At 36.0% G+C, this 17636-nt stretch overlaps 1 protein-coding gene across 3 annotated transcripts in view; it reads left to right on the top strand.

Moving 5' to 3' along the window:
• Positions 1–17636, top strand: part of COL21A1 (collagen type XXI alpha 1 chain) — a 188441-nt gene that overhangs the window by 143470 nt on the left and 27335 nt on the right. For 2 of the 3 annotated variants that reach the window (XM_054685901.2, XM_054685900.2), the window contains one exon: positions 977–1030. In XM_054685901.2, the coding sequence (XP_054541876.1) occupies positions 977–1030 (54 nt within the window). Of the gene's footprint in view, positions 1–976; positions 1031–9212; positions 10094–17636 lie in introns of those variants that run through there. The other variant, XM_016955689.4, reaches the window with a different exon arrangement.

The raw sequence follows: 17636 nt of genomic DNA, 5'->3' as shown, positions 1-17636 counted from the left end.
CTTGCTTTCATCTAGGATAAAATGTTATTTCTGGTATGAAACAAGTGTGGCAAATTGCTTGCAGAGAACTTTGCTTGTTGTGATGCAGCATTTTGCTGGACAGAAACAAATGCATGGCTCATAATGACTGTTAGATTTCAAAAAGTCTGGGGTGTGTACATGTGTGTATATGTGTCAACAGGCTCTTCCTTGCTATCCTTTATTTTGCTCAGACAGTTTAATAGTTGTACTAATCTGCAGATATTATACATTTTAGGATTATATTCAGCTAATATTTATCGTTTTAGTAGAAGAAGTGTCAGATACATTTGTATTCACTAGTAATTGATTCATTTGGGAAAAAAATTTAGCTTCCAAAACGTAGATGTAAAATAAGATGCTTAACTTGAGCATAGTAATGTAAAGGTATACCTTTAAAATCACTAAAAACAATTATAATTTAACAGCTACCTAAAATATGCATTATAGATGTTTATTTTAAATACATATATACTAAAGTGCCAGATAATTTCAACTAATAACCTATAAATAACTCCATTCCTAATGAAAGTTTTGTTTTTACTTTAAAATGTAACTCTTTGAAGGCAAGGTCAAATTAGGTCCAACATAGTGATCAATTTTAAAATAAAAATGAAAAAGTATATATGAATAGGACTGATATAGAATATTGGTCACATTTACCTTGGAAGTAAGATGGTCTATTCTCATAAGAATGACTATACAGTACCACAGTTATTTTATAACTTAACTCAATTATCTGCCATTATGTACACATTTTTGTTGTTTATATAGTCACTTTATGAATTTCTGAAAAAGTTATTTGATGTCAGGAAAAGTTAATATCAGTAGTCCAAAAGTAATTTTAATTTTTCTGTTTGTATCTAATGTTCTTTAATATGTAATGTTATATATTGTTATTTTGGTAAGCAGACCTCAAAACTGAATTCTCTATTTCTTTTTGTCAAATCATTAAAAGGGAGAAGCAGGATCCCCTGGTGCTCCGGGGCAGGATGGAACACGGGGAGAGCCTGTGAGTACCTTCTCATTTCAGTTCTAAAAGATGAAGTTCTTTTCCTGTTACGAAATCCTTTTTGGTTATTTAAATTCTTCTCTCAGATGCCCTATTATTTGTTCAGTGACTTCCAGATTTTAGATGTTGTAGAAGCTCCTTGTGAAACACCATAAAATATTGAAATGATGAATCCTCTTTTAGAAACCAGGAAGAATTTTGCAAACAGTGTGAGTCACAAACCACAAGCACTCATGCCCAAACAAATGCGTGGTTAACACAAACATCATGGTCTGTTGCTGAGCCTTTAGTCGATGTCACTTTACCACTCATCTATTGTTTCATAGTATACTCTTTGGGATCTTGTGTTCAATAAAAATCAGGGGTAGAGAAACATGACTAAGAAAGTACTGAATCTGAATCCTAGATATCTACATTTTTAGCAAGTGTCCCAAGTGATTCTGAACTTCAGGTGAGTTTTAAAAATATAGTTTGCCCCCACATTTTATTCCTACAACTCATGGCCAACATTTAAATACCAGCAGATCTTATTTTATTCATCAAAGGTACCTACCCTCAAGAAATTTGAAATTTGCCTTGTGCGGAGCTAGGTTAAGAATTGAAGTAATAGCTGAGGTGTATTTTTTATCACATTTATCTCAAAGTGTTCAGTTGAGATTTCAGAATTTAAATATTGTACATAAGAGGGAGAGAGGTATCACCAAAGCTTCTTAAATAGGGTAGAGGGATTAAACTACTCTTAAAGTTACTTAATAAAATTTTCGTTGAATTTCATCTTGTATATGATTATGTAGTGGGCCAAGTTCTATATAATGCTATTACCTTCCAGAACCTTATAATTTAATTTGGAAGACTGAAAAAAATGATGCAAATAATTACCAACTCTTTATATTATGTGCCAAATATGAATCTGATATGGAGTCAGAAAGCCAGGGTTTGGAGATGACTACTGCTACATTTCAGCAGTATGAGCTTGGAGAAGTCACTTCACATCCCTGAGTATTTTTCTCTAAGTGTGAATAGTGTAGATGCTTATAATGCTTACTTCATAGGGTTGTTGTGAAGCTTATGTAGGAAATTTTTTAAAATTGTAAAAACATTGCACAAATGCATGGGGCTATTCTAAGTGCTGAAAGAGTATAGGAAGGTAATCTTGTTATTGAGGTGCTTGAAAAAATTTTACCAAGGGTTTGCGCCAGATTTGTTCGTGAAAGGATGACTGGGAATCAAAGGAAGACAGGAAAGAGAGAACTCATCTGAATGAAGACACATATGTGAGATGGTTAAAGGTGTGCCCAGGAAATAATGAAATGATCTTAATGAGGTCCTGAATCTGCAGAGAAGGGTCTCTGTTGCGTGTTAGAAAGTAAAGGTAGAAACTTGGCTAGGGCCATAAAATGGAGAGCCTTGACTGCAAGTTTGAAAAGTAAACCTTATTCATTTGTCATTGAAGTTTTGTGAGAAAAAAAGAGAACATAGTAAAAAGAACTGTTTTAGAGGCAGTGTATGAGCTCCTGGTGTGTGTGGAATGATTGGAAAGGAGAAGAAACTGGAAACAGGGTGTTAGTTAGCAGGCTGTTTTGACAGACCAGGCATGAAGTAGAAGGCCTCGACTAGGGCATTAATAAGCATGGAGTGGGTTCAATAGGGTAGCATGAGCTCAACATATGTGAGCCATAATTGCTGTTATTTAAGAAAAATTATGAGACTTGGTAACTGGATATAAGACTGGGTGTGATTATTTGTTTATGTTATTGTTTCAGAATATAAAGTAGGTGTGTGTGTGTGTGTGTATGTGGCTGTGCGTGTATGACGGAAAGAGAATAAGAAACACAAAGAGAGGTGAGAGAAAGAAAGGTGAATGGGAAGAAAAGAAGGAAAAAGAGGAAGAGGGAAATAAGAGATAATAGACATGAGAGCTTGGATATAATTTAGGATGTGAAGGCCGGGTGCAGTGGCTCACGCTTGTAATCCCAGCACTTTGGGAGGCCGAGGCGGCTGGATCACGAGGCCAGGAGATCGAGACCATCCTGGCTAACACGGTGAAACCCCGTCTCTACTAAAAATACAAAAAATTAGCCAGGCGTGGTGGCGGGCGCCTGTAGTCCCAGCTACTCGGAGAGGGGCTGAGGCCGGAGAATGGTGTGAAACCGGGAGGCGGAGCTTGCAGTGAGCCGAGATGGCCCCACTGCACTCCAGCCTGGGCGACAGAGCTAAACTCCCTCTCAAAAAAAAAAAAAAAAAAAAAAAAAAAAAAAATTAGGTTGTGACTGTGTTCTAAATGTTTGTGAGTTAGTTATTTGGAATCTGTAATTCATTCTCCCGTAGAAACAATGTTAGAAAGGGCAGACTGACCGGCAAGTCTGTGTAGACCATAATTCAATGTGAGGAGCGCATATTTACTTTGAACATGATACTATTGAAATATCTTCATAAAACCTAAAAAGATAAAAGAAATATTAAACATAGGCCGGGTGCAGTGGCTCACGCCTGTAATCCCAGCACTTTGGGAGGCCGAGGCGGGCGCATCATGAGGGCAGGAGATGGAGACCATCCTGGCTAACACGGTGAAACCCCGTCTCTACTAAAAATACAAAAAATTAGCAGGGCGTGGTGGCACGTGCCTGTAGTCCCAGCTACTCGGGAGGCTGAGGCAGGAGAATCGCTTGAACCTGGGAGGTGGGTGTTGCAGTGAGCCAAGATTGCGCCAGTGCACTCCAGCCTGGGTGACAGAGCAAGACCCCGTCTCAAAAAATATATACATATATATATATATATATGTATATATATATGTATGTATATATATATATATAAAATATAAAATGAGGAGTGCTTAGAAGATGCCTTCCTTTCCCATGGCTGCTTGTTTCTCACTTTTATCCCCAAGCAGACACTGATTTGGGTTTGTTTTTGCCCTGCCTGCTCCCACTTTATTCAAGACTTATTCCTGTCTAGAGTTGTTGCACTAGAATAATTTACCATTCCAGGGAGCGTGGCCCTTTAGATTTTAACCATTTCCTTCTTTTCTTTTTTTTCTTTCCTCCCAATATTCCTTCCACCCCTGTAATGTTTAGCTTCAGTGGTGAGGGAAACACAGTGACTGCCTCATGGAGGCTTACAGCCTAGTTGTGGAGATAGATGGTAAAAGGATAAACAAGCAAAAACTAAATTACCAAGTTCAAAAAGATAGACAAACAAGGTGCTGAGGCAAAGAATAATGTGATTGGGGTAGTAGACGTTATTGAGATGAATTTTTCCTCCTAAATCTAGTGGGTAAAAAACTGGGAGTTACTGAGTGAGACTCTCCCACTCCAGCCCAATGGATTGGGGAACACAGGAGAGGTTCCTTTACTTCTTTTCTTCCGTTCCCCTCTCTTTCTTGATGAATGGCAAAGAGGAAGCCAAGTTTCCTATGCCAGGAAATGCATCCTGTTAGGAAAGCAGTTAATAGGTTAAGTGTCTCAAATTTGCTGATGTCTGGAAACAATTCTTCTGGTCTGTATTTTCTTCCAAATAAGAACAGATAGCGTTACAAGCTATTTTTTTTTAACAATTAATGAAAACTTGGTTTTCATTATGCTGTGTAAATGGATTCTTATAATTTGTGGAAAAGCTTTGAAAATAGAAAAAAAATCCATAAAGTTTATATATTTTGTGACACAAAGCAATAAACATTCTTCCATTGTGTGGGAATAATGGTTTTAAGTAGTTGTAATAAATGACTTGGCTCTACTATAAAGGGCATATTCACTTTATTCTATAATGTGGCAGCCAAGAAAATTAATGGAGTTTCACATGGAAGGACAGAAGCTCTTGGAAAAATGCTTTAAAGCTAATTAAACGCAGCTTATGTCAGTTTAATGGTGATTCATCCCTGTAAGCAGATTGATACATATGAACACTAACTCCCAGAATTAAAATTAATGGCTAGCACTATAATTTATTAGGAAATGATTATATTGCTTCAAAATACAAGTACATTCACATGTCAGTACTTTGAATTTGAAAGCTAGTATTTGTCAATCCTAAAAGTAATTTACTTTCTAAGTAGTAAATTATACCTAATTAACTTCAATTCAGGAAACTGTAAACTCAGGTCTAACACCAGATAGATTTATTATAACTTGTTTCAACCATGAATTGCTATGTTTAAAGATTATATTCTTTCAATTATTCAGCAGTATTTACTGAGTGTCTACTTTGTGCCAGACATTGTACTAATTGAGGAGAATATGAAGATTAATTAATCATGGCCTGGCCATCAAGGAGTCAAATGAGCCAATAGATGGCAACACAGTGTGAATGTTATGAACATAGGTATGGGGGGAGCCTGAAAGGCTGTGGAAGATGTGTATAACCTTACATGAGGCTGCAGGCATTGTCGAAAGGTATGCATTGTTTAAAAAAAAAAAAAAATGCAGGCCAGACGTGGTGGCCCATGCCTGTAATCCCAGCATTTTGGGAGGCCAAGGCAGGTGGATTACTTGAGGTCAGGAGTTTGAGACCAGCCTGGCAAACATGGTGAAATCCCATCTCTACTAAAAATACAAAAATCAGCCAGGCGTGGTGGTGGGCGCCTGTAATCCCAGCTACTCGGGAGGCTGTGGCAGGAGAATTGCTTGAACCTGGAAGGTGGAGACTGCAGTGAGCCAAGATCATGCCACTGCACTCCAGCCTGGGTGACAGAGTGAGACTCTGTCTCAAAAGAAACAAAAACAAAAAAACCAATATTATGAGATATAATTCACATACAGTTCACCTATTTAAAATGCATAGGGATGGCTTCTTAAAAACACAACTCTCTTGGCCAAATTCTGGATGATAAATATGAGTGTGCTAGTTGTTTGGCCTGGCAAGGCAGGAGTGTGTAGCATGCATGTTCCAAAATATAGAGGCAGAAGAAAGCATACTCTGAGAAGAACTGACAGTAGTTGAGGCTGCCATGCGGTACATGAAAGGGAAGTGACAGAAACAGTAGGTGAGCTTTTAGGGATAGATAGAGGCCAAACCAGGAAGGGCTTTAGGTGTCTGTGCTGTTTGCACTTAATTCTGAGAGTAATGGGAGCCCTACTTCCCTACTTAAAACTTTTGACTGGAAGCAGTTAGTGAGCTCTGTCACCTCTAGTAACAACTAAAGTGAGAGTGGTCAGAGTTGGGAGGGGGAGAGTGGGACGGATTTGAAATGAACTAAACAGGTACCAGCAGGGCTTGAGGATCCATTAGATGCGGGTAAGATAAGAGATGACTCTTCAAAAGTCTTACTGCATGGATGGATACAGAGGAACACCAAACAGTAAACAGGGAATAGAACACAAAGAACCAGTTTTGGCTAGTGCAAGTGATCCTAAAGTATGTTTAAATGGAACATATCTAAATAATAACAAAGGCATTTAAAGAGAAGGTCTATATTTTGGGATAATTAGAAAATAATAGGCTTGTAAAAATAGAAATTAATAAAATTTCAATAAAAAGTTGTGGGTCAGATCCAAGGAAATTTTAGATGAATTTCTGTAAATACTAGTGGTAGTAGGTTAAAAAATGCCTCCCCCTCAGAAATATCAGATCTTAACTTCTTAACCTGTAAATATGGTTTTATTTGGATAAAAAGGTCTTTGTAGAAATGATTAAGTTAAAGATCTTCTGATGGGGAGATTATCTTGGATTTTCTGGTGGGCATGAACCAGTCAGTTGAAAGTTCAGAACAAAACTGAAGTTTCCTAGAGAAAGAAGAAATTCTCTCCATGGATTACAGCGTCAGCTCCTGTGTGAGAGTTTCCAACTTACACCTCCTAATTGCCTATCTCATGGATTGGTATTTGCCTAGCCAGTCCCCACTCTTGCATAAACCAATACTTTGCAACAAATCTCTGCCATGTATATGTGTATATACATACATTCATATATCTCAGCTGGTTCTGTTTCTCTGCTGGAACCCTGACTGATGCAGATTTTGTTTCCGGGAGTAAGTACCTAAGTACCTAAAATGTAGAGTGGCTTGGGAACTGGGTAATGTATAGAGGCTGTAAGAATTTTGAGACACATGGTAGAAGTAGTCTATATTGCCGTGAACAGACTATTGGTAGAAATATGAATGTTAAAGATTGATAGTGAGGGCTCAGTGAAGAAGTGGAGGTCATGTGGAGAAAGACTTTCTCATCTTAGAAAATATGTATAGCATCATCAACACACTGTTGCTAGATGAATGGACATTAAAGACACTGTTGATAAAGGAGGAAAGAGGAACATGCTGTAGGAAACTGGAAGAATAGTGACACCTTGTCAGAAAGTGGCAGAAAATTTAGCTAAATGATGTCTTGCAGTTGTGTGGAAAGTAAGACTTCTAAGTGATGAACTTGTATATGTAGCTGACGAGATTGCCAAGCAAAGTGCTAAAGATAGAGCATGATTTTTTTTTCTCACTGCTTATAGTAAAGTGTGAGGAGAAAAAGATATTTGAGGAAAGAACTGTTAAGCAAAAAGGAGCCAGCACTTGATGATTTGGGAAATATCCTGCTTATATAGATTACAAAAGATGTTAAAATTAGCAGATTCACTGTTACACAAGCATGCTGGAAAAAAGGTTAAGGTTGTGGCTAGACAAAGTTTGCTAGTGCAAAAGAGATTAGGTACAGGACTCATGAATCCATTCAACCAGCCCAGTGGAAGCCACAAATAAAGATATGAGACTATCCAGGAAAAACCTGGGGAGGAGCCTCTTGTCTAATTGTGTAAATCCTCATTATATATACAGGAAACTTACAAGGTTTTGATAATGTTATATCAGCAGAAACTCTGCCAGTTTGGAATGAAAGGTACAGAGACAAGACAAAGTGAGGGAAGGCTGTTGGACGCTCAAAATTTTTATAGGTAGGAAGCAGGCTGATAAAACTACTCAACTTCAATTATGTACTATCTTTCAAGTAAAAAAAGAATAGTGATTCCAAGGCTGGCAGGGCCTCAAGCCCAGAGGGGTATTCCTAGGTCATGAAATCTGATGGAATTTTTTCTGCTGGATTCAGCATTGCAGAGGGTCAGTGACTCTTTTCTTCTTTTTGAATGGGTATGTTGATAACTTATCCTTTGCCTGTCTTAACATCGTAATTGGGAAGTAGATAACTTGCTCTGTAGCCTATAGGTTCACAGATGGAAAGGGATATTGTCCTAGGATGGATCATACCCATACCTGATTTAGATAACAAGATTTAGGACTTTAGAGCGATTTATTATTTAGATAAGAATTTGAACTTCACTGTAAATTGTTGAGACTTTTGTGGACATTGGATTGGGGTGGATGTATACTGTATGTGGGATGAATGTGAATCTTTGAAGGCCAGAGGGTAGACTGTGTCAGGCTGAAAATTACCCTTCCCCAAGACATTAGCTCTTAATCCCCGGAATCTGTAAATATTACCTTATTTGAAAAAAAGGTCTTTTGTAGATATGAATGAGTATCTTGTCATAGGGAGATTATCTTGGCTTATCCCAGTGGACCCTAAATGTCACACTAGTGTCCTTGTAAGAGAGAGGCAGAGGAAAATTTCACACAGGGAAGAGGAGGGAGTAATGAGACCATGGTGGCTAAGATTGGAGTGATGTATCCACAAGCCAAAGAATGCTGGCACTGACCAAAAATTGAGAGAGGCAAGTAATGGAATCTTCCCTTGAGCTTCTGGGGGACACACAGCCCTGAAAAGACTTTGACTTCAGACTTGTGCATTCTAGAACTGTGAGGGAATAAAATTCTGTTGTGTAAACCAAGTTTGTGGTAATTTGTTACAGTAGCTATTGGAAACTAGTACACTAGGCTTTTCATTAGTCTAATTCTTAATCATTTTATGTAATGAACCTATATAAAAATGTATGTGAGTACATATTGGTGTATATTGCAAACTGTTGGTAGCATATGTGTTGATCAAAAATATTTGGGCTTCAGCAAGTCAATAAACAAGTCGGTTTCAATGACAATTTGAAAGCAAGACTCTTCAGTCAATATTTTCTGTACTATCAATTTTGTTAAATTATCATGTATTTTTAAAAACTTAATTTGTCTATTTCTCGTTTTCCTACATTTTTCATTGTTGTATTTAGTAACTTTTAGCCCATATTTCTTCTCTGTGTTATCATATTGTAAATTTGAAGCAATTAAATGGATGATAATGTGCTATATATAATAGTTAAACAATATATAAATATGTATGCATAAAAAAAGATCTGCATGGATACAAATCATATGGTTTAATTATGTTTCAATTACTTTGCTTATTTTTCCCCAGTTGGGTTTTTGATGTCTGTTATGTTGCATTTTTCTTGCCTTTATTTTATGTTCTCCCATGAGCATAAACATAATAAACATAAACATATGTTCTCCCATGAGCATAAACAAAAATAATTATTGTTTTTGTACTGTAACAACAATTGAGGCCTAGATTTTGAGTGCTTTTTAGTGTTTTTTTTCTTTTAAAAGATGCCAACTTTGCTAGACTACATTTTAGTTTTTATTCTAAGAATAAAGGACAAGATTGCTTCAAAGAATCCTTAATATTTTGGAAATTTCTTTTCCTAACTTAATATTTTGGAATTTTCTTTTCCTAAAATCACTCTGATTTTATCTTGGGCAGCTAGGTGGATGGTGAGGACAGAGCAACATGAGGGCAACAGTAGAATAAATTTACCAGTAGTTGAAAAAACCATAACAGAAAATACTCATTTTCAACTGAATTCAATGTTAGACCAAGTTATCATGTTGATGAGTTAGTCTTCTTTGGTCAATTCTTGCCAACCAAATTATCTGCAGAATAGTTTCCACTGCTGCTTTGTCATAGCTATTTTTGTCCTGGTGCTCAATCCTGATGGCATGTTGTATTTGGTGTTAACATTTTCATCAGGCAATCTAAATCATTTGCTTTCTAGTTCTCTGCTCACCAGCTAGCCCCATTGTGTACAGGGAGCCTTATGGCTCACAGTGAGAATTTGTAGGCAGGGACTGGGTTCTCCTGTGAGCTGAGATCCCTGGAGCTCCATGAAAAGGAGAAAAAGAATGCCGTGTTTCCTGGATCTATGGAGGTGAGTGCATATTTCTTAATGAAGGATAGCCTTAGCAGTTTTATTTTGGAAATGTTTGCTGTCTCATTTTTCCAGGAATAAAGACATGGGGATCACTGTAGTGTGGTTGAAACACTGGCTCGTAGAGGCTTTTATTGTTTCCTTTCCTCATGCCTTTCAAATTCTTGCTTAACCACATGTTATGCTTGTCTTTATGATGTAATGTTTACTGCTGAGCCAGTCCAAGTTACCATGTACTTAAGAGACAAGTAGATCTTTTGTTTAATCACCTTTTCTGCAGCGTGATTATTTGGCATATCAGTTTTATGCATATATGCAGAAGACATGCATAAAATTATTGGGGAACATTAATGATGAATTGCTGTGATAATTTCCCATGTGGAATTACCAATCTACTTTGTGATGCTAGTAAAGTGGAGTTATCTTTATTTGCCTGCTTGACTATATTTTTTATTTAGATTGAAAAGAAAGAGGAGAAAAACCCGCTAGTTCTATTATTGTTTTTACTTGATTTGCAATTGTATGGTAAGATGTTTCAGTCTTTTGTACAGATTTGTAATACTTTTTCTCACCCCTTTTTCAGGCTCCAGGAGTGGTACATACCAAGTATGTGCCGAGTAAACCAACTTTAACTTGAAACTCATATATCTGCTATTACAAATTTCACACAGCAGTTCTTAGTGTGAAGGCAGCCCACATGTAACAATTTGGATAGTACAATTTGAAAATTCAGTTGTATTTATTATTGTAATAATGTAATTGTGTATATAATTATTATAAAACAATATTACTACATAAAACTATTACAATAATTTATTGTCATAGTAATTATGTTTTAAAATCTAATTGAGAATAACTGTTATAATGCATTTTGAAATAGGCTTTATCTAAAATAATGTAAATGCTCAGTTTATCTGTAGGATTGACTAAATTTGTAAGCAATATCTGTAACTTTTTGGTCTTCTACAATATGACAGTTGGCAATGTAGTGACTGTGAAAATATTGTGTCATCAATTTTGACCTCACACACAAATATTGGCTCATTATCTGTACAAATTAGTTAATAAAGTCCCACCAGGTTTAATCACAGATCTGTTTTATTCTTTCCTGTCATAAATGACATAAATATCATTGACATAGCAAAACTGGACTACCATCAAACAATAACATAAAGTAACATTGTTGATTTTAAATTTAGAAGCTCTGTGTCTACGGCACTGATCATTTTTTTGTGTTGTTCTAAGAAATCTTTTTTTTTCGACGGAGTCTTGCTCTGTTGCCAGGCTGGAGTGCAGTGGCACGATCTTGACTCACTGCAACCTCTGCCTCCTGGGTTCAAGCAATTCTCCTGCCTCAGCCTCCTGAGTAGCTGAGACTACAGGCGTGTGCCACCATGCCCAGCTAATTTTTGTATTTTAGTAGAGACAGGGTTTCACCATTTTGGCCAGGATGGTCTTGATCTCTTGACATCATGATCTGCCCCCCTCAGCCTCCCAAAGTGCTGGGATTACAGGCGTGAGCCACCGCGCCCAGCCAGAAGTCCTTTAAATTATTGTTATTGTAAGAACCACTGATAAGCATTAACGTATTTTATTTGATTTTTTTCTCTTTTCTATCCATTTCTTTATAATTTGAAAGAGGCTTTATTGAGCCCTGAAATTTCAAGAGGAATAAATGCAATTGCAAATATGAGATGATGTATGATTAATTCTTAGAATGGATAACATATCCTCTAAGTAAATAGAATCTCATTATTGTTTATGTAGGCTCAGTAGTCTCACTGGTATGGGGATTGATTATATTCATTTCTGATTTGAAGAGAATGGATGAGAGGAAACTTACCATGTATACAGGATATCAAGTCTAACTGTTATGGGTTGATGTCATGTAAACAGACTTTGACTTTAACAATATGGATTTGAATTTTTTGGGTCCACTTACATGTGGATTTTTTTCAATACATATAGTGAAAAAATTTTTTGGAAAGTTTTGACAGTTTTAAAAACTTGTAGATGAATCATGTTGCACAGAAATATTTTTTTAAAATAAAAAGTTATGCCATGAGTGCAAAAAATATATATAGATGTTAGTCTGTATTATTTACTATAATAAAAATTTAAAATATATCACAACTTACATATACAAACATTTACAGAACATACATAGTGCCATTTGCAGTTGAGATAAATGTATACAAATGTAAAGATGCAATATTAAATCATAATTGCCTAAAATTAACTGTAGTGCATATTGTATTACTGTAATAATTTCATAGCCACCTCCTGTTGCTATTTTGGTGAGCTCAACTGTTGCAGGTATCAGCTTAAAATGCCATGTGATGCTAATCATTTCCATGGGAGCAGTTTGTCTTTCCAATAAATTGTGTATTACAGTAAAAAGTGATCTCAGCCAGGTGTGGTGGCTCAAGCCTGTAACCCCAGCATTTTGGAAGTTAAGAGGGGCGGACCACTTGACCAAGCCCAGGAGTTTGAGACTAGCCTGGGTAGCATCGCAAAACCCCATCTCTACAAAACATACAAAAAATTAGCCAGATGTGGTGATGTGTGCCCAGTGCCAGCTATTCAGGAGGCTGAGGTGGGGGGATCACCTGAGCCTGGGAGGTCGAGGCCCCATTCAGCAGAGATCACACCACTATACTCCAGCCTGGGTGATAGAGTGAGTGAGACACTATCTCAAAGAAAAAGATCTCTTGTGGTTTTTCGTGTATTTTTCATTGTTTAGTGCAATACTGTAAACTCTGAATAACATCATGAAACACATAGGAAGTGCCACTAGTGATTTTGGAAGTGCTCCCAAAAAGCAGAAAAAAAGTTGTGACATTATAAGAAAAGGTTTTATTGCTTGATATGTACCACAGATTGAGGTCTGCTGCTGCAATTGCCCACCATTTTGAGATAATACAGTGTAAGGACCATTGTAAAAAAAAGAAAAGGAAATTTGTGAAACTGTTGCTGCAGCTATGCTGGCAGGTGCAAAAACTTTGTACTTTTTGCAAAATTCCTTTTTGTCTCATATTGAAAATTCAGCTTTTATGTGAATGCAGGATTGCTATAAGAAAGGCGTACTAATAGACACAAATATGATTTTTAAAGAGCAAAATTATTTTTTTTTGAGATGGAGTCTCGCTCTCTTTCCCAGGCTGGAGTGCAGTGGCACAATCTCAGCTCACTGCAACCTCCACCTCCCGGGGTCAAGCAATTCTCCTGCTTCAGCCTCCTCAGTAGCTGAGATTATAGGCATGTGCCACCATGCCCGGCTAATTTTTGTATTTTTAGTAGAGACGGGGTTTCACCATGTTGGCCAGGCTGGTCTTGAAGTCCTGACCTCAGGTGATCCACCCACCTTGGACTCCCAAAGTGCTAGGATTACAGGTGTGAGCCACTGTGCCCGGCCTAAAAAGCAAAATTATTATATGATAAATTAAAGCAAAACAAAGATGAAGAATTTATCAATTCTCCAGCTTTTTCAAACAAAAGCTGGAGAATTTAATGTCAGCAAAGGATGGTTTGATAATTTTAAAAACAGGTTTGACTTAAAAATTGTCAAACACAGGAGAAGCAGCTTCTGCCAACAAAGCAGCAGCACAAGCATTTCCAGATGCCACTAAGAATCTCATTGAGGAGAAATGGATATCTTCCTGAACAAATTTTTAATGCAGATAGAATTGTCCTACTCTGGAAGAAAGAAATGCCACAAAGGACATTTATTAGTAAGGAAGAGAAACAAGCCCCAGGATTTAAGTCAGGAAAGGATAGGCTAACTGTACTGTTTTGTACAAATGCAGTTGGGTTTATAATCAGGACTTCCCTTATCTATAGAGCTGTTAACTCCCAGGCCTTGAAGGGAAACTATAAACACCAGCTGGCAGTCTTTTGGTTGTATAACAAGAAAGCTTGGATGACAGAATGCTTTTTCTGGATTGGTTCCATCAATGCTTTGTCCCTGAAATCAGGAAGTACATTGCTAGTAAGGGACTGCATTTTAAAGTTCTTTTGATATTAGACATGTCTCCAGCCACCCAGAACCCCATGAGTTCAACACTGAAGACATCTGAATGGTCTACTTGCCCCCTAAGACAATGTATCTAATTCAGCCTCTAGATTGTATAATAAGGAGGACCTTTAAAGCTTATTACACATGGTATTGTATGGAAAGGTTGTCAATGCTATAGAAGAGAACCCCAGCAGAGAGAATGTCATGAAAGTCTGGAAGAATTACACCACTGAAGATGCTATCATTATTATAGAAAAAGCCATGAAGCCTGAAACATAAAATTCTACTGGAGAAAACTGTGTCTAAATGTTGTACATGATCTTATGACACAACCAATCAGGGAAATCACAAAAGAGATTGTGGATATGGCAAAACAAAACAAAACAAAAGGTGAAGGGACAAGGGTCCCAAGATATGGATCGTGGAGAGATTCAAGAGGTAACAGACACCAAATCAGAGGAATTAACAGAAGACAACTTGATGGTGATGAGTGCCTCCAAACCAGTGCCAGACTGTGGGAAGAAGACAGAGAAGAAGCAATGCCAGAAAACAAATTGACATTAGACAAGTTGGCAGAATGGTTCGGATTATTCAAGACTTCTTTTGACTTCTTTTACGGCATGGACACTTCTATGATATGGGTACTGACACTGAAGCAAATAGTGGAAGAAGGATTGCTGCCTTATAGGAACCTTTCTAGATAAACGAAAAGCAAAAAATCGGGCAGAAATTACAGTGTGCTTTCCCAAAATTACACCCAGTGCGCCTGCCTTTCCTGCTTCCCCTTTTACCCCTTCCACATCTGTCTCTGTCACCCCTTGAGACAGCAAGACCAACCCCTCCTCTTCTTCTTCCTCAGCCTACTTAACATGAAGATGATGAGGGTGAAGACCTTTATGATGATCCACTTCCACTTAATGAATAGTAGATATATTTTCTCTTCTGTATTATCTTAATAACATTTGCTTTTCTCTAGTTTCTTTATTGTAATAATATAGTATACAATACATATAACATGCAAAACATGTATTAATTGACTGTTTATGTTATTGGTAATGCTTTCAGCCAAAACTAGGCTATTAATAGTTACATTTTGGGGGAGTCAAAATTTAACCGTGGATTTTCAACTGTGCAATGGTTTGGCACCACTAACCCATGTGTAGTTCAAGGGTCAACTGTATATAAAAATCGTGTGGCGGGTTAAAACTCCTAAAATCCATTAAAGATAAGCACATTTAATCATGACCGGCAGAGTGTTAAGAATTTTGTTCAAAGGTTATAGCTTGGTGGAAAAATAATGTATATGTAATGGTTTTTAAACAGAGGCATAAAATGGATTATTTTAAAATTTAATTAGTAGATAATCGTAAATTTAAAACCCCTGATGACAATCCAAGCTTAATACCTATAATACAGATAGTTTTCAGGAGAGTCTCACTTATATATAAATAATTTAGATATTTTTATATATAATATAAAATATATGAGACTCTATATGTAAATGAGAATCTTGAAAATTATCTGTATTATGAATATAAATGTATTTATATATAAATAAATGATACTCTCTTGGAAATGATCTGTATATTTATCTCTTGAAAAAAATATATGAAGAACACTATTTCTCAAGCTCTGATCCACAGAGTACCTCAAAATTACTAGAAATGCCTATTAAAATTCAGTTTTCTAGGGGCCATTCTGCTCCTGATAAATCAAAATTTGGGGTCAAAGCCCAAGAAACTAGATTTTTAACGGCAACTGCATGTGAGTCTGATGTAAAGTTTAATAACTACTGATATAGAGACTTTGAGACAAGTAGATCAAAAAGAGGAATATGAACACAGTAGGAAGACAAAAGTTACCTACTGGAGGAGAACAATTAGTTTTAGTGATATTGGTACAAGAAAATAATTCTGACATTTTAATATTTTTCAGACCATACATGCTTTAATATGTATTTCTCTGGTTAAATTAGCTTTGATGTTGTCATAAATGATAATATGAAATTATATTTCCAAATGGGTTCGGTTTCCTTTGCTTATTTATAATATTTTGTGTTTTGTTTATTGACAAAAATAACAAAAACAAATCTATTTTGTAAAACAAAAATACATCTATATGCAATTGAAGAGGACTAAACTTGCTTATATGAGAGAGGTAAATCCTTACAAAGATAGAAATTAGATAACTTTATGAGTTTTATTATACCTTCAATTTTAATGAAATTTTTAGGTTATTAATTTTTCCAGATTTAAAAAATTTTATGTAATAGACAAAAGTAACAATCTGTAATTATAGATCTAATATATGATCATTTTTTGTTTTAGAAAAGTTCTATGACTTTGGGAAAATGGGGGAAATGGTGCCTGGGAAAGCTGATTTTGCCAAATGTTGAATTCCTAGCTCTCCTGTGAAAGAAAGTGCTCCTTAAACACAGCATTATCTTTCCCTGAGCAATATGAATGCCTTTGTCCAACACAGTGTACTTAGCAATATGTGAAAATTATCTGCAAGAATAACCTCCCAAGGCATGAAAACTTAGCAAATGTGTTACACAGGGAGATCATAGCAGGGAGGTGTATTAAGATCTCCCCAGCATTGATTTCTGAGTCTGCAGTATAATTCTTTCCAGTTGTTCTAGTTCTCTTACCAAATGATAGCCGCAACCTTTAATATCTTTACTTTTTTATTTTGAAAGACCAACGTTTAACAGTAATTTCTTGAATGATTTAAATGTGAGGAAAATAACTCTTAGACATTTTTTGAGAACTTTTTAAGATAAGAAATTTGTGTGGGCCAACTTTTCATTTGTTTATTATTATGTATTGTATATTTGACTACATTTTATTAGTTTTATCTAATCCTTTTATTCATTATTTATCACTTCTTACATATATTTATTTACTTAGTTTATCTTAAGTACTCAAAAAGTGTAGAAGTTGTGTTGTAAATTTGAGTCTGCTTTCACTTACCCAAATTCCATTCCCATTCCCAGCAGTAACAATTGTTACTCATTTAACGAGATTATGTCTGGACTTTGTCTTTACAAATACATAAGAACATACACAATTTTTTTAAACAACAAATTGGATCCACTGAAACTTTTATTTAACTTTGTAATATGAACATTTACCATATAAGGTTATAAGACAATATAAAATCTATCTCATTTCATTTATAGCATAGCTATAAATCAATCTAATCTCTCTTATTAATGTTTTATATATATATATATATTTTTTTTTCTGCATACTTAGGCAATATTTTCCCCGAGGGATATATCCCTATAAGAGTGACTACTAGTTTAAAATATAAATTATGGTTTATTCCTGAATTTAAGTAGAAATGTCTAGTCTTTCACCAAATCTGATGTTTAAAATGGGTTTCTGATTGATTCAGACTTTGGTTTCAAATATTAGTTCTATTCCTAGATTATTGGGAGTTTTCACAAATACTGCATGATAAATTTTTAATAATGAATCTTTTGAGATGATTTTGTGTGTTTTTCTTCTAAATTGTTAATATGGG

Source organism: Pan troglodytes, chromosome 5, assembly GCF_028858775.2.
Source record: "Pan troglodytes isolate AG18354 chromosome 5, NHGRI_mPanTro3-v2.0_pri, whole genome shotgun sequence".
Lineage (NCBI taxonomy): Eukaryota > Metazoa > Chordata > Mammalia > Primates > Hominidae > Pan > Pan troglodytes.
The sequence above is the reverse complement of the archived record's forward strand: the minus strand, read 5'-3'. Positions and strand labels throughout refer to the sequence as shown.